This window comes from Mya arenaria, chromosome 3 (genome assembly GCF_026914265.1).
Source record: "Mya arenaria isolate MELC-2E11 chromosome 3, ASM2691426v1".
Taxonomy (NCBI): Eukaryota; Metazoa; Mollusca; class Bivalvia; order Myida; family Myidae; genus Mya; species Mya arenaria.
Genome location: NC_069124.1, coordinates 9,024,849 through 9,048,248, shown reverse-complemented (window position 1 = coordinate 9,048,248; position 23,400 = coordinate 9,024,849). Strand labels below are relative to the sequence as shown.

The window sequence follows — 23,400 nt, the reverse complement described above, 5'->3', positions numbered from 1 at the left end:
GCTTGTTACGGCCCTGTGCCTTGTCGCTGTTGCTTGACTTTACGCGTGTTACGGCCCTGTGTCGTATCACTGTTACTTGGCGTTACACTTGTTACGGCCCTGTTTCTTTTCACTGTTGCTAGATATAACACTTGTTACGGCCCTGTGCCGTGTCACTGTTGCTTGGCGTTATACTTGTTACGGCCCTGTTTCTTGTCGCTGTTGCTTGACGTTACGCGTGTTACGGCCCTGTGCCGTGTCACTGTTGCTTGACGATACAGTTGTTACGGTCGTGTGTCGTGTCAGTGTTGCTTGACCTTACACTTGTTACGGCCCTGTGTCTTGTCACTGTTGCTTGACGTTACGCGTGTTATGGCCCAGTGCCTTGTCACTCTTGCTGGATGTAACACTTGTTACGGCCCTGTACCTTGTCACTGTTGTTAGATGTATCACTTGTTACGGCCCTGTGTCGTTTCACTGTTGCTAGATATTACACTTGTTACGGCCCTGTGTCGTGTCGCTGTTGCTTGACGATACACTTGTTACGGCCCGTGCCTTGTCGCTGTTGCTTGACGTTACGCGTGTTACGGGCCTGTGTCGTGTCACTGTCGCTTGGCGTTACACTTGTTACGCCCTGTGTCGTGTCACTGTTGCTTGACGTTATACTTGTTACGGCCCTGTGCCTTGTCGCTGTTGCTTGACGTTACACTTGTTACGGCCCTGTGTCGTGTCACTGTTGCTTGACGTTATACTTGTTACGGCCCTATGTCGTGTTACTGTTGCTTGGCGTTACACTTGTTTTGGCCCTGTGTCGTGTCACTGTTGCTTGACGTTACACTTGTTACGGCCCTGTGTCGTGTCGCTGTTGCTTGACGTTACACTTGTTACGGCCCTGTGTCGTGTCACTATTGTTTGATATTACACTTGTTACGGCTCTGTGTCGTGTCACTGTTGCTTGGCGTTACACTTGTTAAGGCCCTGTGTCGTGTCACTGTTGCTTGGCGTTATACTTGTTACGGTCCTGTGCCTTGTCGCTGTTGCTTGACGTTACGTGTGTTACGCCCCTTGGTCGTGTCACTGTTGCTTGACGTTACGCGTGTTACGGCCCTGTGCCTTGTCACTGTTGCTTGGCGTTATACTTGTTACGGCCCTGTGCCTTGTCGCTGTTGCTTGACGTTACGCGTGTTACGGCCCTGTGTCGTGTCACTGTTGCTTGACATTACACTTGTTACGGCCCTGTGCCGTGTCACTGTTGCTTGGGGATATACTTGTTACGGACCGGTGCCTTGTCGCTGTTGCTTGACGTTACGCGTGTTATGGCCCTGTGTCGTGTCACTGTTGCTTGACGTTACTCTTGTTACGGCCCCGTGCCTTGTCGCTGTTGCTTGACGTTACGCGTGTTACGGCCCTGTGTCGTGTCACTGTTTCTTGACGTTACACTTGTAACGGCCCTGTGCTTTGTTGCTTGACTTTAAACTTGTTACGACCCTGTGTCGTGTTACTGTTGCTTGACGTTACACTTGTAACGGCCCTGTGCGTTGTCGCTGTTGCTTGACGTTACACTTGTTACGACCTTGTGTCGTGTCACTGCTGCTTGACGTTACACTTTTAACGGCCCTGTACTTTGTCGCTGTTGCTTGACGCTACACTTGTTACGGCCCTGTGTCGTGTCTCCGTTGCTTGACGTTACACTTATTACGGCCCTGTGCCGTGCCACTGTTGCTTGACGTTATACTTGTTACTGCCCTGTGACGTGTCACTGTTGCTTGGCGTTATACTTGTTACGGCCCTGTGCCTTGTCGCTGTTGCTTGACGTTACGCGTGTTACGGCCCTGTACCGTGTCATTCTTGCTTGGCGTTATACTTGTTACGGCCCTGTGCCTTGTCGCTGTTGCTTGACGTTACGCGTGTTACGGCCCTGTGCCGTGTCACTGTTGCTTGGCGTTATACTTGTTACGGCCCTGTGTCGTGTCACTGCTGCTTGGCGTTATACTTGTTACGGCCCTGTGTCGTGTCACTGTTGCTTGGCGTTATACATGTTACGGCCCTGTGTCGTGTCGCTGTTGCTTGACGTTATACTTGTAACGGCCCTGTGCCTAGTCGCTGTTGCTTGACGTTACGCGTGTTACGGCCCTGTGCCATGTCACTGTTGCTTGGCGTTATACTTGTAACGGCCCTGTGCCGTGTCATTGTTGCTTGGCGTTATACTTGTTACGGCCCTGTGTCGTGCCGCTGTTGCTTGGCGTTATACTTGTTACGGACCTGTGTCGTGTCGCTGTTGCTTGGCGTTATACTTGTAACGGCCCTGTGTCTAGTCGCTGTTGCTTGACGTTACGCGTGTTACGGCCCTGTGCCATGTCACTGTTGCTTGGCGTTATACTTGTAACGGCCCTGTGCCGTGTCATTGTTGCTTGGCGTTATACTTGTTACGGCCCTGTGTCGTGTCGCTGTTGCTTGGCGTTATACTTGTAACGGCCCTGTGCCTAGTCGCTGTTGCTTGACGTTACGCATGTTACGGCCCTGTGCCATGTCACTGTTGCTTGGCGTTATACTTGTAACGGCCCTGTGCCGTGTCATTGTTGCTTGGCGTTATACTTGTTACGGCCCTCTGTCGTGTCCCTATTGCTTGACGTTATGCTTGTTACGGCCCTGTGCCTTGTCGCTGTCGCTTGGCGTTACACTTGTTACGGCCCTGTGTCGTGTCACTGTTGCTTGACGTTATACTTGTTACGGCCCTGTGCCTTGTCGCTGTTGCTTGACGTTACACTTGTTACGGCCCTGTGTCGTGTCACTGTTGCTTGACGTTATACTTGTTACGGCCGTATGTCGTGTTACTGTTGCTTGTCGTTACACTTGTTTTGGCCCTGTGTCGTGTCACTGGCCTCGTGCCTTGTCGCTATTGCTTGACGTTACGCGTGTTACGGCCCTGTGTCGTGTCACTCTTGCTTGACGTTACACTTGTAACGGCCCTGTGCTTTGTTGCTTGACGTTACACTTGTTACGACCCTGTGTCGTGTCCCTGTTGCTTGACGTTACACTTGTAACGGCCCTGTGCTTTGTCGCTGTTGCTTGACGTTACACTTGTTACGATCTTGTGTCGTGTCACTGCTGCTTGACGTTACACTTTTAACGGCCCTGTGCTTTGTCGCTGTTGCTTGACGTTACACTTGTTACGGCCCTGTGTCGTGTCTCTGTTGCTTGACGTTACACTTGTTACGGCCCTGTGCCGTGCCACTGTTGCTTGACGTTATACTTGTTACTGCCCTGTGACGTGTCACTGTTGCTTGGCGTTATACTTGTTACGGCCCTGTGCCTTGTCGCTGTTGCTTGATGTTACGCGTGTTACGGCCCTGTGCCGTGTCATTCTTGCTTGGCGTTATACTTGTAACGGCGCTGTGCCTAGTCGCTGTTGCTTGACGTTACGCGTGTTACGGCCCTGTCACTGTTGCTTGGCGTTATACTTGTTACGGCCCTGTGTCGTGTCACTGTTGCTTGGCGTTATACTTATTACGGCCCTGTGTCGTGTTACTGTTGCTTGGCGTTATACTTGTTACGGCTCTGTATCGTGTCGCTGTTGCTTGGCGTTATACTTGTAACGGCCCTGTGCCTAGTCGCTGTTGCTTGACGTTACGCGTGTTACGGCCCTGTGCCATGTCACTGTTGCTTGGCGTTATACTTGTAACGGCCCTGTGCCGTGTCACTGTTGCTTGGCGTTATACTTGTAACGGCCCTGTGCCTTGTCGCTGTTGCTTGACGTTACGCGTGTTACGGCCCTTTGTCGTGTCACTGTTACTTGACGCTACACTTATTACGGCCCTGTGCCGAGTCCCTGTTGCTTGGCGTTATACTTGTAACGGCCCTGTGCCTAGTCGCTGTTGCTTGACGTTACGCGTGTTACGGCCCTGTGCCATGTCACTGTTGCTTGGCGTTATACTTGTAACGGCCCTGTGCCGTGTCATTGTTGCTTGGCGTTATACTTGTTACGGCCCTCTGTCGTGTCCCTATTGCTTGACGTTATGCTTGTTACGGCCCTGTGCCTTGTCGCTGTCGCTTGGCGTTACACTTGTTACGGCCCTGTGTCGTGTCACTGTTGCTTGACGTTATACTTGTTACGGCCCTGTGCCTTGTCGCTGTTGCTTGACGTTACACTTGTTACGGCCCTGTGTCGTGTCACTGTTGCTTGACGTTATACTTGTTACGGCCGTATGTTGTGTTACTGTTGCTTGTCGTTACACTTGTTTTGGCCCTGTGTCGTGTCACTGGCCTCGTGCCTTGTCGCTATTGCTTGACGTTACGCGTGTTACGGCCCTGTGTCGTTTCACTCTTGCTTGACGTTACACTTGTTACGGCCCTGTGTCGTGTCACTGTTGCTTGACGCTATACTTGTTACGGCCCATGGTCGTGTCACTGTTGCTTGACGTTACGCGTGTTACGGCCCTCTGTCGTGTCACTGTTGCTTGACGTTACACTTGCTACGGCCCGGTGCAGTATCCCTGTTTCTTGGCGTTTTACTTGTTACGGCCCTGTGCCTTGTCACTGTTGCTTGACGTTACGCGTGTTACGGCCCTGTGTCGTGTAACTGTCGCTTGACCTTACGCGTGTTACGGCCATGTGTCGCGTCACTGTTGCTTGACGTTATACTTGTTACGGCCCTGTGTCGTGTCACTATTGCTTGACGTTATGCTTGTTACGGCCCTGTGCCTTGTCGCTGTTGCTTGACTTTACGCGTGTTACGGCCCTGTGTCGTATCACTGTTACTTGGCGTTACACTTGTTACGGCCCTGTTTCTTTTCACTGTTGCTAGATATAACACTTGTTACGGCCCTGTGCCGTGTCACTGTTGCTTGGCGTTATACTTGTTACGGCCCTGTTTCTTGTCGCTGTTGCTTGACGTTACGCGTGTTACGGCCCTGTGCCGTGTCACTGTTGCTTGACGATACAGTTGTTACGGTCGTGTGTCGTGTCAGTGTTGCTTGACCTTACACTTGTTACGGCCCTGTGTCTTGTCACTGTTGCTTGACGTTACGCGTGTTATGGCCCAGTGCCTTGTCACTCTTGCTGGATGTAACACTTGTTACGGCCCTGTACCTTGTCACTGTTGTTAGATGTATCACTTGTTACGGCCCTGTGTCGTTTCACTGTTGCTAGATATTACACTTGTTACGGCCCTGTGTCGTGTCGCTGTTGCTTGACGATACACTTGTTACGGCCCGTGCCTTGTCGCTGTTGCTTGACGTTACGCGTGTTACGGGCCTGTGTCGTGTCACTGTCGCTTGGCGTTACACTTGTTACGCCCTGTGTCGTGTCACTGTTGCTTGACGTTATACTTGTTACGGCCCTGTGCCTTGTCGCTGTTGCTTGACGTTACACTTGTTACGGCCCTGTGTCGTGTCACTGTTGCTTGACGTTATACTTGTTACGGCCCTATGTCGTGTTACTGTTGCTTGGCGTTACACTTGTTTTGGCCCTGTGTCGTGTCACTGTTGCTTGACGTTACACTTGTTACGGCCCTGTGTCGTGTCGCTGTTGCTTGACGTTACACTTGTTACGGCCCTGTGTCGTGTCACTATTGTTTGATATTACACTTGTTACGGCTCTGTGTCGTGTCACTGTTGCTTGGCGTTACACTTGTTAAGGCCCTGTGTCGTGTCACTGTTGCTTGGCGTTATACTTGTTACGGTCCTGTGCCTTGTCGCTGTTGCTTGACGTTACGTGTGTTACGCCCCTTGGTCGTGTCACTGTTGCTTGACGTTACGCGTGTTACGGCCCTGTGCCTTGTCACTGTTGCTTGGCGTTATACTTGTTACGGCCCTGTGCCTTGTCGCTGTTGCTTGACGTTACGCGTGTTACGGCCCTGTGTCGTGTCACTGTTGCTTGACATTACACTTGTTACGGCCCTGTGCCGTGTCACTGTTGCTTGGGGATATACTTGTTACGGACCGGTGCCTTGTCGCTGTTGCTTGACGTTACGCGTGTTATGGCCCTGTGTCGTGTCACTGTTGCTTGACGTTACTCTTGTTACGGCCCCGTGCCTTGTCGCTGTTGCTTGACGTTACGCGTGTTACGGCCCTGTGTCGTGTCACTGTTTCTTGACGTTACACTTGTAACGGCCCTGTGCTTTGTTGCTTGACTTTAAACTTGTTACGACCCTGTGTCGTGTTACTGTTGCTTGACGTTACACTTGTAACGGCCCTGTGCGTTGTCGCTGTTGCTTGACGTTACACTTGTTACGACCTTGTGTCGTGTCACTGCTGCTTGACGTTACACTTTTAACGGCCCTGTACTTTGTCGCTGTTGCTTGACGCTACACTTGTTACGGCCCTGTGTCGTGTCTCCGTTGCTTGACGTTACACTTATTACGGCCCTGTGCCGTGCCACTGTTGCTTGACGTTATACTTGTTACTGCCCTGTGACGTGTCACTGTTGCTTGGCGTTATACTTGTTACGGCCCTGTGCCTTGTCGCTGTTGCTTGACGTTACGCGTGTTACGGCCCTGTACCGTGTCATTCTTGCTTGGCGTTATACTTGTTACGGCCCTGTGCCTTGTCGCTGTTGCTTGACGTTACGCGTGTTACGGCCCTGTGCCGTGTCACTGTTGCTTGGCGTTATACTTGTTACGGCCCTGTGTCGTGTCACTGCTGCTTGGCGTTATACTTGTTACGGCCCTGTGTCGTGTCACTGTTGCTTGGCGTTATACATGTTACGGCCCTGTGTCGTGTCGCTGTTGCTTGACGTTATACTTGTAACGGCCCTGTGCCTAGTCGCTGTTGCTTGACGTTACGCGTGTTACGGCCCTGTGCCATGTCACTGTTGCTTGGCGTTATACTTGTAACGGCCCTGTGCCGTGTCATTGTTGCTTGGCGTTATACTTGTTACGGCCCTGTGTCGTGTCACTGTTGCTTGGCGTTACACTTGTTAAGGCCCTGTGTCGTGTCACTGTTGCTTGGCGTTATACTTGTAACGGCCCTGTGTCTAGTCGCTGTTGCTTGACGTTACGCGTGTTACGGCCCTGTGCCATGTCACTGTTGCTTGGCGTTATACTTGTAACGGCCCTGTGCCGTGTCATTGTTGCTTGGCGTTATACTTGTTACGGCCCTGTGTCGTGTCGCTGTTGCTTGGCGTTATACTTGTAACGGCCCTGTGCCTAGTCGCTGTTGCTTGACGTTACGCATGTTACGGCCCTGTGCCATGTCACTGTTGCTTGGCGTTATACTTGTAACGGCCCTGTGCCGTGTCATTGTTGCTTGGCGTTATACTTGTTACGGCCCTCTGTCGTGTCCCTATTGCTTGACGTTATGCTTGTTACGGCCCTGTGCCTTGTCGCTGTCGCTTGGCGTTACACTTGTTACGGCCCTGTGTCGTGTCACTGTTGCTTGACGTTATACTTGTTACGGCCCTGTGCCTTGTCGCTGTTGCTTGACGTTACACTTGTTACGGCCCTGTGTCGTGTCACTGTTGCTTGACGTTATACTTGTTACGGCCGTATGTCGTGTTACTGTTGCTTGTCGTTACACTTGTTTTGGCCCTGTGTCGTGTCACTGGCCTCGTGCCTTGTCGCTATTGCTTGACGTTACGCGTGTTACGGCCCTGTGTCGTGTCACTCTTGCTTGACGTTACACTTGTAACGGCCCTGTGCTTTGTTGCTTGACGTTACACTTGTTACGACCCTGTGTCGTGTCCCTGTTGCTTGACGTTACACTTGTAACGGCCCTGTGCTTTGTCGCTGTTGCTTGACGTTACACTTGTTACGATCTTGTGTCGTGTCACTGCTGCTTGACGTTACACTTTTAACGGCCCTGTGCTTTGTCGCTGTTGCTTGACGTTACACTTGTTACGGCCCTGTGTCGTGTCTCTGTTGCTTGACGTTACACTTGTTACGGCCCTGTGCCGTGCCACTGTTGCTTGACGTTATACTTGTTACTGCCCTGTGACGTGTCACTGTTGCTTGGCGTTATACTTGTTACGGCCCTGTGCCTTGTCGCTGTTGCTTGACGTTACGCGTGTTACGGCCCTGTGCCGTGTCATTCTTGCTTGGCGTTATACTTGTTACGGCCCTGTGCCTTGTCGCTGTTGCTTGGCGTTATACTTGTTACGGCCCTGTGCCGTGTCACTGTTGCTTGGCGTTATAATTGTTACGGCCCTGTGTCGTGTCACTGTTGCTTGGCGTTATACTTATTACGGCCCTGTGTCGTGTTACTGTTGCTTGGCGTTATACTTGTTACGGCTCTGTATCGTGTCGCTGTTGCTTGGCGTTATACTTGTAACGGCCCTGTGCCTAGTCGCTGTTGCTTGACGTTACGCGTGTTACGGCCCTGTGCCATGTCACTGTTGCTTGGCGTTATACTTGTAACGGCCCTGTGCCGTGTCACTGTTGCTTGGCGTTATACTTGTAACGGCCCTGTGCCTTGTCGCTGTTGCTTGACGTTACGCGTGTTACGGCCCTTTGTCGTGTCACTGTTACTTGACGCTACACTTATTACGGCCCTGTGCCGAGTCCCTGTTGCTTGGCGTTATACTTGTAACGGCCCTGTGCCTAGTCGCTGTTGCTTGACGTTACGCGTGTTACGGCCCTGTGCCATGTCACTGTTGCTTGGCGTTATACTTGTAACGGCCCTGTGCCGTGTCATTGTTGCTTGGCGTTATACTTGTTACGGCCCTCTGTCGTGTCCCTATTGCTTGACGTTATGCTTGTTACGGCCCTGTGCCTTGTCGCTGTCGCTTGGCGTTACACTTGTTACGGCCCTGTGTCGTGTCACTGTTGCTTGACGTTATACTTGTTACGGCCCTGTGCCTTGTCGCTGTTGCTTGACGTTACACTTGTTACGGCCCTGTGTCGTGTCACTGTTGCTTGACGTTATACTTGTTACGGCCGTATGTTGTGTTACTGTTGCTTGTCGTTACACTTGTTTTGGCCCTGTGTCGTGTCACTGGCCTCGTGCCTTGTCGCTATTGCTTGACGTTACGCGTGTTACGGCCCTGTGTCGTTTCACTCTTGCTTGACGTTACACTTGTAACGGCCCTGTGCTTTGTTGCTTGACGTTACACTTGTTACGACCCTGTGTCGTGTCACTGTTGCTTGACGTTACACTTGTAATGGCCCTGTGCTTTGTCGCTGTTGCTTGACGTTACACGTGTTACGATCTTGTGTCGTGTCACTGCTGCTTGACGTTACACTTTTAACGGCCCTGTGCTTTGTCGCTGTTGCTTGACGTTACACTTGTTACGGCCCTGTGCCTTGTCGCTGTTGCTTAGCGTTATACTTTTTACGGCCCTGTGCCGTGTCACTGTTGCTTGGCGTTATACTTGTTACGGCCCTGTGTCGTGTCACTGTTGCTTGGCGTTATACTTATTACGGCCCTGTGTCGTGTTACTGTTGCTTGGCGTTATACTTGTTACGGCTCTGTGTCGTGTCGCTGTTGCTTGGCGTTATACTTGTAACGGCGCTGTGCCTAGTCGCTGTTGCTTGACGTTACGCGTGTTACGGCCCTGTGCCATGTCACTGTTGCTTGGCGTTATACTTGTAACGGCCCTGTGCCGTGTCACTGTTGCTTGGCGTTATACTTGTAACGGCCCTGTGCCTTGTCGCTGTTGCTTGACGTTACGCGTGTTACGGCCCTTTATCGTGTCACTGTTACTTGACGCTACACTTGTTACGGCCCTGTGCCGTGTCCCTGTTGCTTGGCGTTATACTTGTTACGGCCCTGTGCCTTGTCGCTGTTGCTTGGCGTTACGCGTGTTACGGCGCTGTGTCGTGTCGCTGTTGCTTGACGTTACACTGTTACGACCCTGTGTCGTGTCACTGTTGCTTGACGTTACGCGTGTTACGGCCCTGTGTCGTGTCACTGTCGCTTGACGTTACGCGTGTTACGGCCCTGTGTCGTGTCTCTGTTGCTTGACGTTACACTGTTACAACCCTGTGTCGTATCACTGTTGCTTGACGTTACACTTGTTACGGCCGTGGGTCGTGTCTCTGTTGCTTGACGTTACACTTGTTACGGCCCTGTGTCGTGTCACTGTTGCTTGGCGTTATACTTGTTACGGCCCTGTGTCGTGTCGCTGTTGCTTGGCGTTATACTTGTAACGGCCCTGTGCCTAGTCGCTGTTGCTTGACGTTACGCGTGTTACGGCCCTGTGCCATATCACTGTTGCTTGGCGTTATACTTGTAACGGCCCTGTGCCGTGTCACTGTTGCTTGGCGTTATACTTGTAACGGCCATGTGCCTTGTCGCTGTTGCTTGACCTTACGCGTGTTACGGCCCTTTGTCGTGTCACTGTTGCTTGACGCTACACTTGTTACGGCCCTGTGCCGTGTCCCTGTTGCTTGGCGTTATACTTGTTACGGCCCTGTGCCTTGTCGCTGTTGCTTGGCGTTACGCGTGTTACGGCCCTGTGTCGTGTCGCTGTTGCTTGACGTTACACTGTTACGACCCTGTGTCGTGTCACTGTTGCTTAACGTTACGCGTGTTACGGCCCTGTGTCGTGTCACTGTCGCTTGACGTTACACGTGTTACGGCCTTGTGTCGTGTCTCTGTTGCTTGACGTTACACTGTTACAACCCTGTGTCGTATCACTGTTGCTTGACGTTACACTTGTTACGGCCGTGGGTCGTGTCTCTGTTGCTTGACGTTACACTTGTTACGGCCCTGTGTCGTGTCACTGTTGCTTGGCGTTATACTTGTTACGGCCCTGTGTCGTGTCGCTGTTGCTTGGCGTTATACTTGTAACGGCCCTGTGCCTAGTCGCTGTTGCTTGACGTTACGCCTGTTACGGCCCTGTGCCATATCACTGTTGCTTGGCGTTATACTTGTAACCGCCCTGTGCCGTGTCACTGTTGCTTGGCGTTATACTTGTACCGGCCCTGTGCCTTGTCCCTGTTGCTTGACGTTACGCGTGTTACGGCCCTTTGTCGTGTCACTGTTGCTTGACGCTACACTTGTTACGGCCCTGTGCTGTGTCCCTGTTGCTTGGCGTTATGCTTGTTACGGCCCTGTGCCTTGTCGCTGTTGCTTGGCTTTACGCGTGTTACGGCCCTGTGTCGTGTCACTGTCGCTTGATGTTACGCGTGTTACGGCCCTGTTTCGTGTCGCTGTTGCTTGACGTTACACTTTTACGGCCCTGTGTCGTGTCACTGTTGCTTGACGTTACGCGTGTTACGGCCCTGTGTCGTGTCACTGTCGCTTGACGTTACGCGTGTTACGGCCCTGTGTCGTGTCTCTGTTGCTTGACGTTACACTGTTACGACCCTGTGTCGTATCACTGTTGCTTGACGTTACACTTGTTACGACCCTGTGTCGTGTCTCTGTTGCTTGACGTTACACTTGTTACGGCCCTGTGCCGTGTCACTGTTGCTTGACGTTATACTTGTTACTGCCCTGTGCCGTGTCACTGTTGCTTGGCGTTATACTTGTTACGGCCCTGTGCCTTGTCGCTGTTGGTTGACGTTACGCGTGTTACGGCCCTGTGCAGTGTCATTCTTGCTTGGCGTTATACTTGTTACGGCCCTGTGTCTTGTCGCTGTTGCTTGACGTTACGCGTGTTACGGCCCTGTGCCGTCTCACTATTGCTTGGCGTTATACTTGTTACGGTCCTGTGCCTTGTCGCTGTTGCTTGACGTTACGTGTGTTACAGCCCTTTGTCGTGTCACTGTTGCTTGACGTTACGCGTGTTACGGCCCTTGCCGTGTCACTGTTGCTTGGCGTTATACTTGTTACGGCCCTGTTCCTTGTCGCTGTTGTTTGACGTTACACGTGTTACGACCCTGTGTCATGTCACTGTTGCTTGTCATTACACTGTTACGGCCCTGTGCCGTGTCACTGTTGCTTGGCGTTATACTTGTTACGGCCCTGTGCCTTGTCGCTGTTGTTTGACGGTACGCGTGTTACGGCCCCGCGTCGTGTCACTGTTGCCTGACGTTACCCTTTTACGGCCATGTGTCGTGTCACTGTTGCTTGACGTTACACTTGTTACGCACCTGTGCCGTGTCACTGTTGCTTGACGTTATACTTGTTACGGCCCTGTGTCGTGTCTCTGTTGCTTGACGTTACGCGTGTTACGGCCCTGTGTCGTTTCACTGTTGCTTGACGATATACTTGTTACGGCCGTGTGTCTTGTCGCTGTTCCTTGACGTTACCCTTGTTACGGCCCTGTGCCTTGTCGCTGTTGCTTTTCGTTACACTTGTTACGGCCCTGTGCCGTGTCACTGTTGCTTGACGTTTCCCTTGTTACGGCCCTGTGTCGTGTCACTGTTGCTTGGCGTTATGCTTGTAACGGCCCTGTGCCGTGTCACTGTTGCTTGGCGTTATACTTGTAACGGCCCTGTGCCTTGTCGCTGTTGCTTGACGTTACGCGTGTTACGGCCCTGTGCCATGTCACTGTTGCTTGACGTTACACTTGTTACGGCCCTGTGCCGTGTCCCTGTTGCTTGGCGTTATACTTGTTACGGCCCTGTGTCGTGTCACTGTTTCTTGAAGTTACACTTGTTACGCATCTGTGCCGTGTCACTGTTGCTTGACATTATATTTGTTACTGTTGTTAAAAGAATGTCTATATAGTAGAGTTTTTATGAAGATATATGCTCATACCTGAAGGCAAATATCACAACTTTGAAGATCGTACGTCTATCTTATTTACATGTAGGTTACATCCAAGCAGATTTAGCAACTGTCTTATACATGTACAGATATTTTAGTATTGAATCAAATGCAAATATGTATGTTAAGAGCACTATCAGCAGTGCATGTTCGGTTCACTTACATTTCCGGTATTTACATTTCCCAAGGTCATCACAATTAATACAGTTGTTGCAATGAACCGGAAACAATGAATACATATCGAAAACAATGGTTCCTATGAGGGATACCGTGTTTTATCTAAACAGAATGGTGCAGAAAACACGGTACTTCTGCCTGATGGAACGATTGTTGATCACTGTAAATCTTTTAGGACCCACCAGTCATTTAATAATTGTGCGTTTTCTGCTCTTAATTACACATTTGCAATCGTTTATCAGTTTATTTCCATAAATGCATTATTTAGCAAGTAGTTAATGAGTTATTGCTTAAAACTTATATCTGTCATATATCTGTATGTATTGATTTTAAATACGTGCATCACTTTAACGATATACTAGCAATATGTTTATATCCATCCTCTGTATCGATTGAAAGATACCACTGACGCTAAACAGTCAGGTAAGCCACGCATTGTGTCCTTTACTATGAGTGGATAACGTTAACTGAGCTGATTAAAACAGTATACAGATACTAAGTATATAAGCGTGTCTTTTAGGATACGAAATGTTACATATTGAAGCACGGATCTGAAAGTATAAAATACATGTAAGTGTATATATTATATATATATATAAATAGATACACATATACATATTGATTAATCATTAACATAATTTGCAATACCGTATTCAATACACGTAAGACAATTTTTATATGAAATGATTGAGCATATTTTAGTTTAAACATGTTCATATTATCAACTCACACTTGTATCCAAAATGGAGCACGTGAGTATGCAAAGTATACTTCAGATTGGGAATTCATAACTTAAACGTTCACCACAATTAAACGTTATATACATGTCAACGTATTATTAATCATTATGTATACATCATATGTATACATGTTAGCCTCAGGCAGTGTTACTTTGTCGGTCTCGTTCCTGCCCTTCAACCGTTTTCGTGCGGTAGGGTTTCTATAAAATAAGGTATCAATGAAGTTGCAAGTTAATTCTGCCATACCATGCCCAAGTCTCAAGTGATATATGATAACAGTGCATATATACGTATACCTGAATCAGATAACTCCAACTCGAATTGACTGATGTGGTATCAAGATTTATGTACCTTAGTTCTAATAAGATTTCAATTAAGTTATTTCTGAATCAACTACAGTGACTAGATTAACCACGTTAACGTCTTCATCACTAGACACCAGGGGTGGCCTAGAATTTGACTTTAGAGGGGGCGTAAATAAGTGGCCCTTTGACGTGCGCCCCTCCCTCAGAACCAATATTTATTTGATTTACACTGCTGTGTGTGTTTTTATTTTTTACTAAAAAAGTTCAATTGTGGCCTTGTTTATTACCGTTTTTCTCCTTTATTGAAATAAACTTGGACAATTTTCGTGGTGGGGGAACACGTGCCCTGGATCCGCATGTGGAAAATGTTGGATTAAAGACTTAGATATTGCAAAAAGCTTCAGAATCCAGCTTTATATTTCAGATAAAAAATAAACATAAAATTTTGTGTTAAATGTAATTATTTGAGAAAACAATTAACATAATTTAGTTCCATAGAGATGTCACTGTCGCCCTTCCCATAGCGGCTCCTAAATGTCACCAGGTGTAATTCTGTATCAATATTTGAAAGGTCGGTTTGTCATGGGGCCCTGCTTTTTTGAAAGGTCGATTTGTCATGAGGCCCTGCTATTTTGAAAGGTCGGTTTGTCATGGGGCCCTGCTATTTTGAAAGGTCGGTTTGTCATGAGGCCCTGCTATTTTGAAAGGTCGGTTTGTCATGGGGCCCTGCTTTTTTGAAAGGTCGGTTTGTCATGAGGCCCTGCTATTTTGAAAGGTCGGTTTGTCATGGGGTCCTGCTATTTTGAAGGGTCGGTTTGTCATGAGGCCCTACCACATTGAGGCCCTGCTGCTTGGAAAGGTCGGTTTGTCATAAGGCCCTGCTTCTTTGAAAGGTCGGTTGAATATCAAGGTATCATTGCAAATATTGTGTAAAATTGGTCATTTTTAAATGTTTACTTTTATAAAATGCAGAATTCTGATCATGGTGACTCTATTGTGGAGTCTGTATACTGTACTCCTATAACCACTGTTTTTGTTTAAAGTTTTAATCCATGCGTGTTTTTGACACACGACAAGATACGGTTTCAACATATAAGCCACAACTGATAACATTTGAATGAAAAGCAACATGTTTACCACTAAAAAGATTGAATCAACAGTGCATACACCACTTTCAAGCACACATATATGTACAATTTACAACAAAGTATTGTATCTACACATATATTAAAATGTCGTAAAAATATTGCCAGTTAAACAAAAAGTCATAAATAAAGTGGTACTCGACCGAATATCGATTTAAAACTATGCGTAAAAGTGTATTCTGTAGTACTGCTGTGTGTTATGTGTACACAACATTGAGCTGTCATGTAAACACCATCTAACATTGCGTTTAACCTTTATCATTCATATATTATTATATAAATTAAAGCTGCTTTCTCACAGATTTACCATTTTTACAACTTTTTTTTTAATTTTTTGTCTTGGAAAGAGCAAATTTTAGCGTATATATCTGCAAACCAATGATATAAGATTGTTGACAAAAATCAGATCGTAGATTTTCATATTTCCGTTCGAAAATAAATGTTTTATGTCCTAAACCGTCACGGTTTAAGAAAAATGCATGAAACAACATTTTTGAACTTAAATATAAAAATCTGCTATCTTATTTTTTGTCAGCAGTCTTACTTAACTGGTTTCCATGGAATTTCGCAAAATTGGCTAGTTCCAGGACAAAAGATAAAAAAGTTGTCAAAACGTTCAATCTGTGAGAGTGACTCTTAAAGGCTCACTCCGGCGGAAAGTCATCATACGCAGATTTTGTTTGTTTTAACTTGGATTGACTATTTACTTAAATCCCATTTTCATTAAACTTTTGAACATTGAACTATAAAGCATTTTTACTATTATATCAGTCAGTAGATAAGAAATCAATGACCTTTATACGTATGTGGGAGAATTTAATATTACCTAATAAGATGTATAACATTCATCAGTAAATGCTTGGTATATGTTTATTCATTTCATTGATTGAGTAGGTGGTGAGTGAACTCCCTATTTGTACTGGACATTCCTTATGTATGTTATTCTATGTAATATCTTGTAGTGTGTTATGTTTTTTTTTTTTGTATTCAACAATCACAAAAAAACAGTTCAGAATCCCATAATTTGTGGCAGCTACAGCCTACATGTCACATGTTCTCATACACCGATAATAGCAAAGGATTGTGTCAAACTGAAATGTTCAGCATTTAATGTAGAATTGGAAAACACCAGAGAATGAAAACAGTGAGACAAGTGCGCGGTTTATGAAGGAGTTACTGGTGAAATAATATTAGGTATTACATGACATTAATTTCAACGGAAGTACTATACAATTATCGACTTATTATTCACCAGTTGAAGCAATATTGATCGAAGCGTTGGCTAGGTAAGATTTTGAGATATTGATTGTTTCAAGAGACACCTGTTATTGTTTGAGTATGTTCACCAAAAGCGACAGAAACTACTTTCAGGCGAATACGTTTCTAAACAGTTCTTTAACAGCTCTCTGAAACATAACTTGGGTTTCTTAAATCAGTAAACCCTAAAGGAAAATCACGCCTGTTGTGGAGCTCGAACGATCGACCGACATGCTCTATCAACTGAGCTTGCTTGTTAATCTTATCGTAAATAATTTTTCATAGCCTAACCTTGCTCCTCAATTAAGGATTGTGACAAATCATTTAGCAGTCGCGATGAATCTGCCTTTGTCGTACTCAAACTGCCGTTATTCGTTTTCCCGTCGAGGGGTAATCGTCAGTATCCGTATTCCAACCGAAACATTATCATCGTATTCAGACGTTATCGTAAGTATTCGTATTCGGACCGTAGCGCTATCGTAAGTATTCCTATTCAGACCGAAACTTTATCGTCAGTATTCGTATTCGGACCGTAGCGTTATGGTAAGTATTCGTATTGAGACGGTATCGGTATCGTCAAGATTTGTAAACAGACCGTAGCATTACCGTCAGAATTCGTATTCAAACCATAACGTTATCCTAAGTATTCGTATTCGGACCGTAGCGTTATCGTCAGTATTCGTATTCAGACCGTAACGTTATCGTAAGTATTCGTATACAGACCGTAACGTTATCGTCAGTATTCGTAATCAGACCGTAACGTTATCGTCAGTATTCGTATTCAGACCGTAACGTTATCGTCAGTATTCGTATTCAGACCGTAACGTTATCGTCAGTATTCGTATTCGGACCGTAGCGTTATCGCCAGTATTTGAAATCTGACCGTAGCATTATCGTCAGTATTCGTCTTTGGACAGTAGGATTATCGTCAGTATTCATATTCGGACCGTAGCATTATCGTCAGTATTCGTATTGAGACTGTAGCATTATCGTAAGTATTCGAATTCAGACCGTAGAGTTATCGTAAGTATTTGTATTCAGACCGTAGCATTATCGTCAGTATCGGTATTCAGACCGTAGCGTTATCGTCAGTATTCGTATTCAAACCGTGGCGTTATCGTTAGTATTCATATTCGGACTGTAGCATTATCGTCAGTATTCGAAATCAGACCGTAGCGTTATCGTCAGTATTCGTATTCAAACCGTAGCGTTATCGTCAGTATTAATAATCAGACCGTAGCATTACCGTCAATATTCGTATTCAAAACGTAACGTTATCGTTATTATTCGTATTCGGACCGTATCGTTATCGTAAGTATTTGTATTCAGACCGAAACGTTATCGTCAGTATTCGTATTCGGACCGTAGCGTTATCGTAAGTATTCGTATTCAGACCGTAGCAATATTGTCAGTATTGGTATTCAGACCGTAGCGTTATCGTCAGTATTTGTATTCAAACCGTAGCCTTATCGTCAGTATTAGTAATCAGACCGTAGCATTACCGTCAGTATTTGTATTCAAACCGTAACGTTATCGTAAGTATTTGTATTTGGGACCAATTGGTGTCTATTCCCTTTAAGTTTAAGTGTCTATTTTATACAGGTTTAACCATCAGCACCTAAAAGGCTATTAACATGGAAGATGGTTCAAGTGCACCGAAACCATGGGGGATAGATTTCGATGCTTTGATAGAACGATACATGAAAGAGGCGAATGTTCCTCACTCGAGGAAAGGGCCGATAATCGAACCAGGCGTGGTACCAACGGGATGTCTACGAGTGGGAACACTGGAAGAGGGGATGACCTTAATTCCAGTTCCCGGATATACACTTGATGCCTTCCCATCGTACACTAAAATGAAGAAAAAAAGGATCCAAGATGGCTTGGGGAAACCGAACCAACCAGAGAATAATCTCAAAAGACAAAGTACGTCGGATGTGAAACAAGACAGTACACATTACAAAAAAGAGAGAAAAATAAGTATTTCGAGTAACGACCATGCTCAAGACAGCAACGTTCAAGAGGGATGCGAAGACATTGCCAAAACACATTATCAAGATCTTAGTACCATGCCGTTTGAATTGAAAAACAGTTCACCGGTATCTCTTGCGGACATAGAAGGTATGTCAATTTATAAAAAATAAAACATATTTCAACAATTATAGTTTTTGCCTGTCGTTTTTATTTCGCAGATAAAAATGTCACAGTATTGTCATTAGCGTATATAGATTCAAACTTAGCCCTAGCTAAAGAGGTGTTAAAGATTTGTAAATGAAACTTTCCCATCTTTCCAGAGGCAGTACGCACATGTAGAGCTAGGTCCTGCATGTTTGCTGTCATAATTGTCTGTTGAAACCCTACGTTGGCGTTTCTCTAAAACTAGCTTCTTCCGTTCATGAACATAAATGTATGAAGCGCTTTTAACTTCCAATGGATAATCGATTGTCGTTGTTGAGATGTGTATGTTCCGAGGTGAGGGTTAGGGATGGACAGACGTATTCAAAGGCGTTGTAACGCATTTCAATTTTAGTTTCTCATTTTTTTTAGTGGAGGGGGGGGGGGGAGAGTGATGTGATATACGTATTTATCGGGGTCGTAGCGTATTAAATTAGGTGTGGGGGCGGGGGGTAAAATGTGATAAACGTATATATCTGGTTCATAACGTATTAAATTGGGTGTGGGGGTAGATGAGATATGCGCATATATTGAGGTCATAACGTATTACATTGGGTGTGGGAGTAGATGTGATATACGTAATTATCGGTGTCGTAACGTATTAAATTGGGTGTGTGTGGGGGGGGGGTAGATGTGATATATGTATTCATAGGGATCGTTACTTATTTGTTTTGTTTCAATTTTTTCTAAAACAATGTGTTGGATCTTTGAATATTTCATAAAATATTTTAATACTGTGGCATTGTTCGTGGTGATTGTATTATGCTGTTTTACTAATGAAACGATTGAACTTGGTGCTACTAAACAGTTCTTTTTGAACTGCAGATGGGTGTTTCAGTTCTTATTCCCTGCATTTATAAATTGGGGCTCCTTGCAAAACCTTGTTTTGTAGAGTATTTATATGCATGTATAAGGCGTACTGCGAGACAGCGTTAACTACATATATGTACATTAATGTTATCTACAGGAGCGCCTGCCGTGTTAACTGCTAGACAGTGTTAACAACATACGTATATGTGTACATACACTACATGAGTATCTGCAAGACTGTATTTACTACATTTATATTTTGAGGTTGTTGATTTTTCTTTCAGAAAACGAGCGAATGGAGGAATTGGCGTTGTCTTTAATACAGGCCAATGAAAAGATTTTTCCCCTTTCCCGGATAAGCATCGTTGAAAACTTTAAAAAGTTGAACAAACCAAAAGATGTATGTTGCATATTTAAGTTAACACTATTCTTGTGTTTGTTGAATATAACTTAAACACGATTTGATTAATATTTTCCATCGCGATAATATCGAGTAGAGTAAACTGCGTTTATTGTCTTTTACTATTGGTGAGTATGTGTGTATGGGGATGCGTGCGTGCATGTGTGCGTGTGTGTGTGTGTTCGTGCGTGTGCATGCGCGTGTGCGTGCGCGTGCGTGTGTGTGCGTGTGCGTGCGTGTGTGTGTGCGTGCATGTGTGCGTGTGTGTGCGTGCGCGTGCGTGTGTGTGCGTGTGCGTGCGCGTGTGCGTGCATGTGTGCGTGTGTGTGCGTGCGTGTGCGTGTGCGTGCGTGCATGTGTGCGTGTGTGTGCGTGTGCGTGCGCGTGCACGTGCGTGCGTGTGCGTGTGCGTGCGTGTGCGTGCGTGTGTGTGTGCGTGTGTGAGGGTGTGTGTGTGTGTGTGTGTGTGTGTGTGTGTGTGTGTGTGTGTGTGTTGCTATTACTTCCACTATGTTAAATACTCATTGTTATTATATTTCCCTAAACATTTATTATTTTAGGTTCACATTTCTACACTGGGTGATAAACTAGAAAGACTTAAGTATGTGGTGTCAAAGTACAACTTTATAGGTTACTTTGAGAAACGAGTACTTGACAGCGTGGCGTTCGCAAAGAAAATTCCTGGTTTTACAGACTTGCCTTTATCCGATCGAGTACTACTGCTAAAAGGTAATTGATGTGTAATAAGACTTACACTTATAGATTGAAAATACAGGGTCAAATAATAGCCAAACGACTAACGATGACCCTGTTTAAAACCACAAGTTCGAAGCCCATAAGACATTAAATGAGAGACACGGAAAATACAAAACCACAATGACATAGCGCATACAAAACTCCACAGACATACCACACTTGGGTCAATATATAAGAACATATTGGGGTTATCCGCATGAATGCAGGAGTTGACAAGTTTGCTTTAATTTGGAAAAGAAATGAAAACTTCCGATCTTGAAAACCTACGTGAAACGATAAATTATGTAGTTCTATAACAACAGGAGTAGGTTATTTTAGAAATATTTTATTTATCTGCGTATTCATACATAACATAAATACAAACAGAAACACATATACAATCTAGAGAAAAGGATCAGAACGAAAGATTAATATATCTTAAAAAGTTCTTATCCAAGTGGTAGGTTAAGTGTTTTACAAAGAACAGTGTATTTTTCTCTTAAGGAGTTTGTTTTAGACATATTTGTTAATGTTTTGGAAAACAAAATTTTCAGTATGTTTTTATATGAAAGTACATATGCCATCAAACGGCCACATAACTTCGTTGGATTGACAGCCTGAAGCATTTTGACCAAACAAAACATAATCAGATTGTTGAAGGACTTAAGCAGAAAACTTTGACCAGAAATTCCTTCTTACAATTTGCCCATACAAGAATGAATGTGCTAATATTAGGCCTTTGGACTGTACATCTAAATAAATTAACATTTTTCTGAAGTTAAAATGTTTGGCCATCCCTGTTCACTTGCATATTCCCTGTTGTTTATGTTTCTGTTTTGTCATATTACATTTACATTTATAGAATCAAAACTTGACTGCAGCAATATTCAAGGACTTTTCTGCGACTTTGAGACGAACACATTTTATACGGATGACGGAACACCTTTAGCGTTTTCTGATCTTTATGATGTTATGGGGGATCAAGAAATTGTCGTTAAAAAGTTCGGATTAACCCGCCACATCGATACATTACAGCTTACGGCTGCAGAAGAAAGTGTTTTGAAGGCTCTTTCAATTATGTTGCATTGCAAAGGTATCGAATAGTTTACTCTTCGTATGCAATTGTTTTAAAAGTGTGCGCCGTTGCTTAATAATGGCGTCTGTAACTGTATAGTCTATTTGTTTGTATGATTTGACCTACAGTTGATTGAAGATTGCCTTATTTTTTCTCGTTCTAGGTGAGTGCACATTTGAAGAAAAAGAACAGGCCGTAGTATTATATGATAAGCTTCAAGCATGTCTTAAACATGTTGTAAGCTCATATCATCCAAATCCTCAGCTTAGACTGCAACAATTACGTGATCTGCTTTGTACTATCAAGAGAGCCATGGAGCTTACTCTATCATTTCTTCCTCAGCGGGTGGAGAACGCAGTGCCGGAAACGTTTAAAACATCCCTTGTAAACGAGGTTCTCGAGTTCTATTGAATGTCATGGTCGATATATTGACATATTTTGATTTTACTCTACCCACATTCGAAATGTGGAGGTTGCTTGATGCTGTTCATATTGGACAATTGTTTACACAAAGGTTTTTGGTGATACATTATTTTCCATTCGACTGCTATCTACAGTGGACGAAAACGGCTAAATCCTTACTTGCTTCCCAAAACATGTTCCGGTTAAAAATGCATAGATTTACAATTGGCTTGTCAAACTCTATTTGATAGGGCATTTTCCAATGGAACTTCAAAGTTTTGCAAAACAAGAAGTCTTCAGAACTGCCCTACTTGTCGAATTTCTATAGATCTTATTTGGAGTATTTAGTAACTGTTATTGAAAAGAATTGTTTGTAAAACCGTGCATATTAAGGAAATAAAACGATATTTTCAATTGTTAGTTATGCGAGTTTACATTTCTATTAGCCCTGGTTCAACGGTATAGGAACATTTTTGTAGCTTGTATGTTTTCGAAGTAGGAAAGACATCGGGGCAATGCGATTGTGTTGGTGTCGTCGGCGTCGTCGTACAAAAATACTGTAAGCTTGACTCACAAACGGTTCGACATATTCACATTTTAACGTCCATACAAATTGCAAAATACAATGCACATGTGTGTTACAAGAAACATAATTCTGGCTTAACTAATGGTCGAGTTGTGTCCCCTTTCGACTAAACAAACAACGGGCGAGCGTTTACATCCTTTTATGATGCCCTTGCTTTTATAATCAGTCGTGTTCTTATTTTTCAGATAGTATTTTATGTGTATCTTTATTTGATTAAGTATTTGATAAAAAAAAACGCACGAACCTGCGTGTGATTGGTCTTTGTTTAGCATAAGTATATATATTGTTTATATGGATGTTGTTTTTTTACCTTATAGCCGGATTGTTCATATGTATCTTATTCACTATGTTTGTCCTGATCGATATCAGTTAATTCAGCCAAATCCTTCAGATTTTTATTTCAGATTTTATTTGTGTAGCTAAACTATATTTAAAAGATTTTAACGTTATAATACGAATTTAAAGGATTCTGAATGTTTAAACCTCCGCAAAGAAAATACAAGAAGGGCGATCAATACAATAAAAGAGACCAGGAGGCGCAGAATAAACGACAAACAGGTATATGATATGTCATTCACACATCAGAAACATGTGCTGGTATCATGAGACTTCATCGATTCAACTATTCATCAAACCAATAACAGCACATGTATAATAAGATACGACTAATGACTTGAACAAAGGTACTTCTTAGCATGTGAAATATGAACACAACGTCATAAAAGAAAATATGGCTAGCGCAGTGGTAAGTACACTCGCTTTTCAACAAGACGTGCCTAACTCACTTCCCGGTCTAGGCGTATGTGAGGTTGGTGTATGGTCACCCATCCGGACAAGTGGGGTATTATCTGTGTACTTCGGTTCCCCACACAACGCAAGACCAGTCTCGCGCAACATCGCACCAACGAGGTTGACTTTGCATAAAGTAAATAAACTTACTTCACAAAATGAATTTGAAAAAAACACAATACAAATAATAGGTAAACCCCAACCCCAAACAGAAAACAACAGCAGATAATAAAAC

General features: G+C 44.9%; 1 protein-coding gene across 3 annotated transcripts; it reads left to right on the top strand.

Moving 5' to 3' along the window:
- The first annotated feature begins 13,115 nt into the window (after window positions 1–13,115).
- Window positions 13,116–22,210, top strand: LOC128228496 (uncharacterized). 3 transcript variants are annotated; one of them, XM_052939835.1, is made up of 6 exons: window positions 13,116–13,169; window positions 17,796–18,314; window positions 19,463–19,578; window positions 20,139–20,307; window positions 21,176–21,406; window positions 21,552–22,210. In XM_052939835.1, the coding sequence occupies exons 2-6, from the start codon at window positions 17,828–17,830 to the stop codon at window positions 21,797–21,799; spliced, it is 1,251 nt and encodes a 416-aa protein (XP_052795795.1). In that variant the 5' UTR covers window positions 13,116–13,169; window positions 17,796–17,827; the 3' UTR covers window positions 21,800–22,210. The 3 variants fall into 3 exon arrangements, with proteins under 3 accessions (XP_052795795.1, XP_052795794.1, XP_052795796.1); XM_052939834.1 differs by lacking the exon at window positions 13,116–13,169 and adding an exon at window positions 13,178–13,316; XM_052939836.1 differs by lacking the exon at window positions 13,116–13,169 and adding an exon at window positions 16,103–16,222.
- Window positions 22,211–23,400: the final 1,190 nt, after the last annotated feature.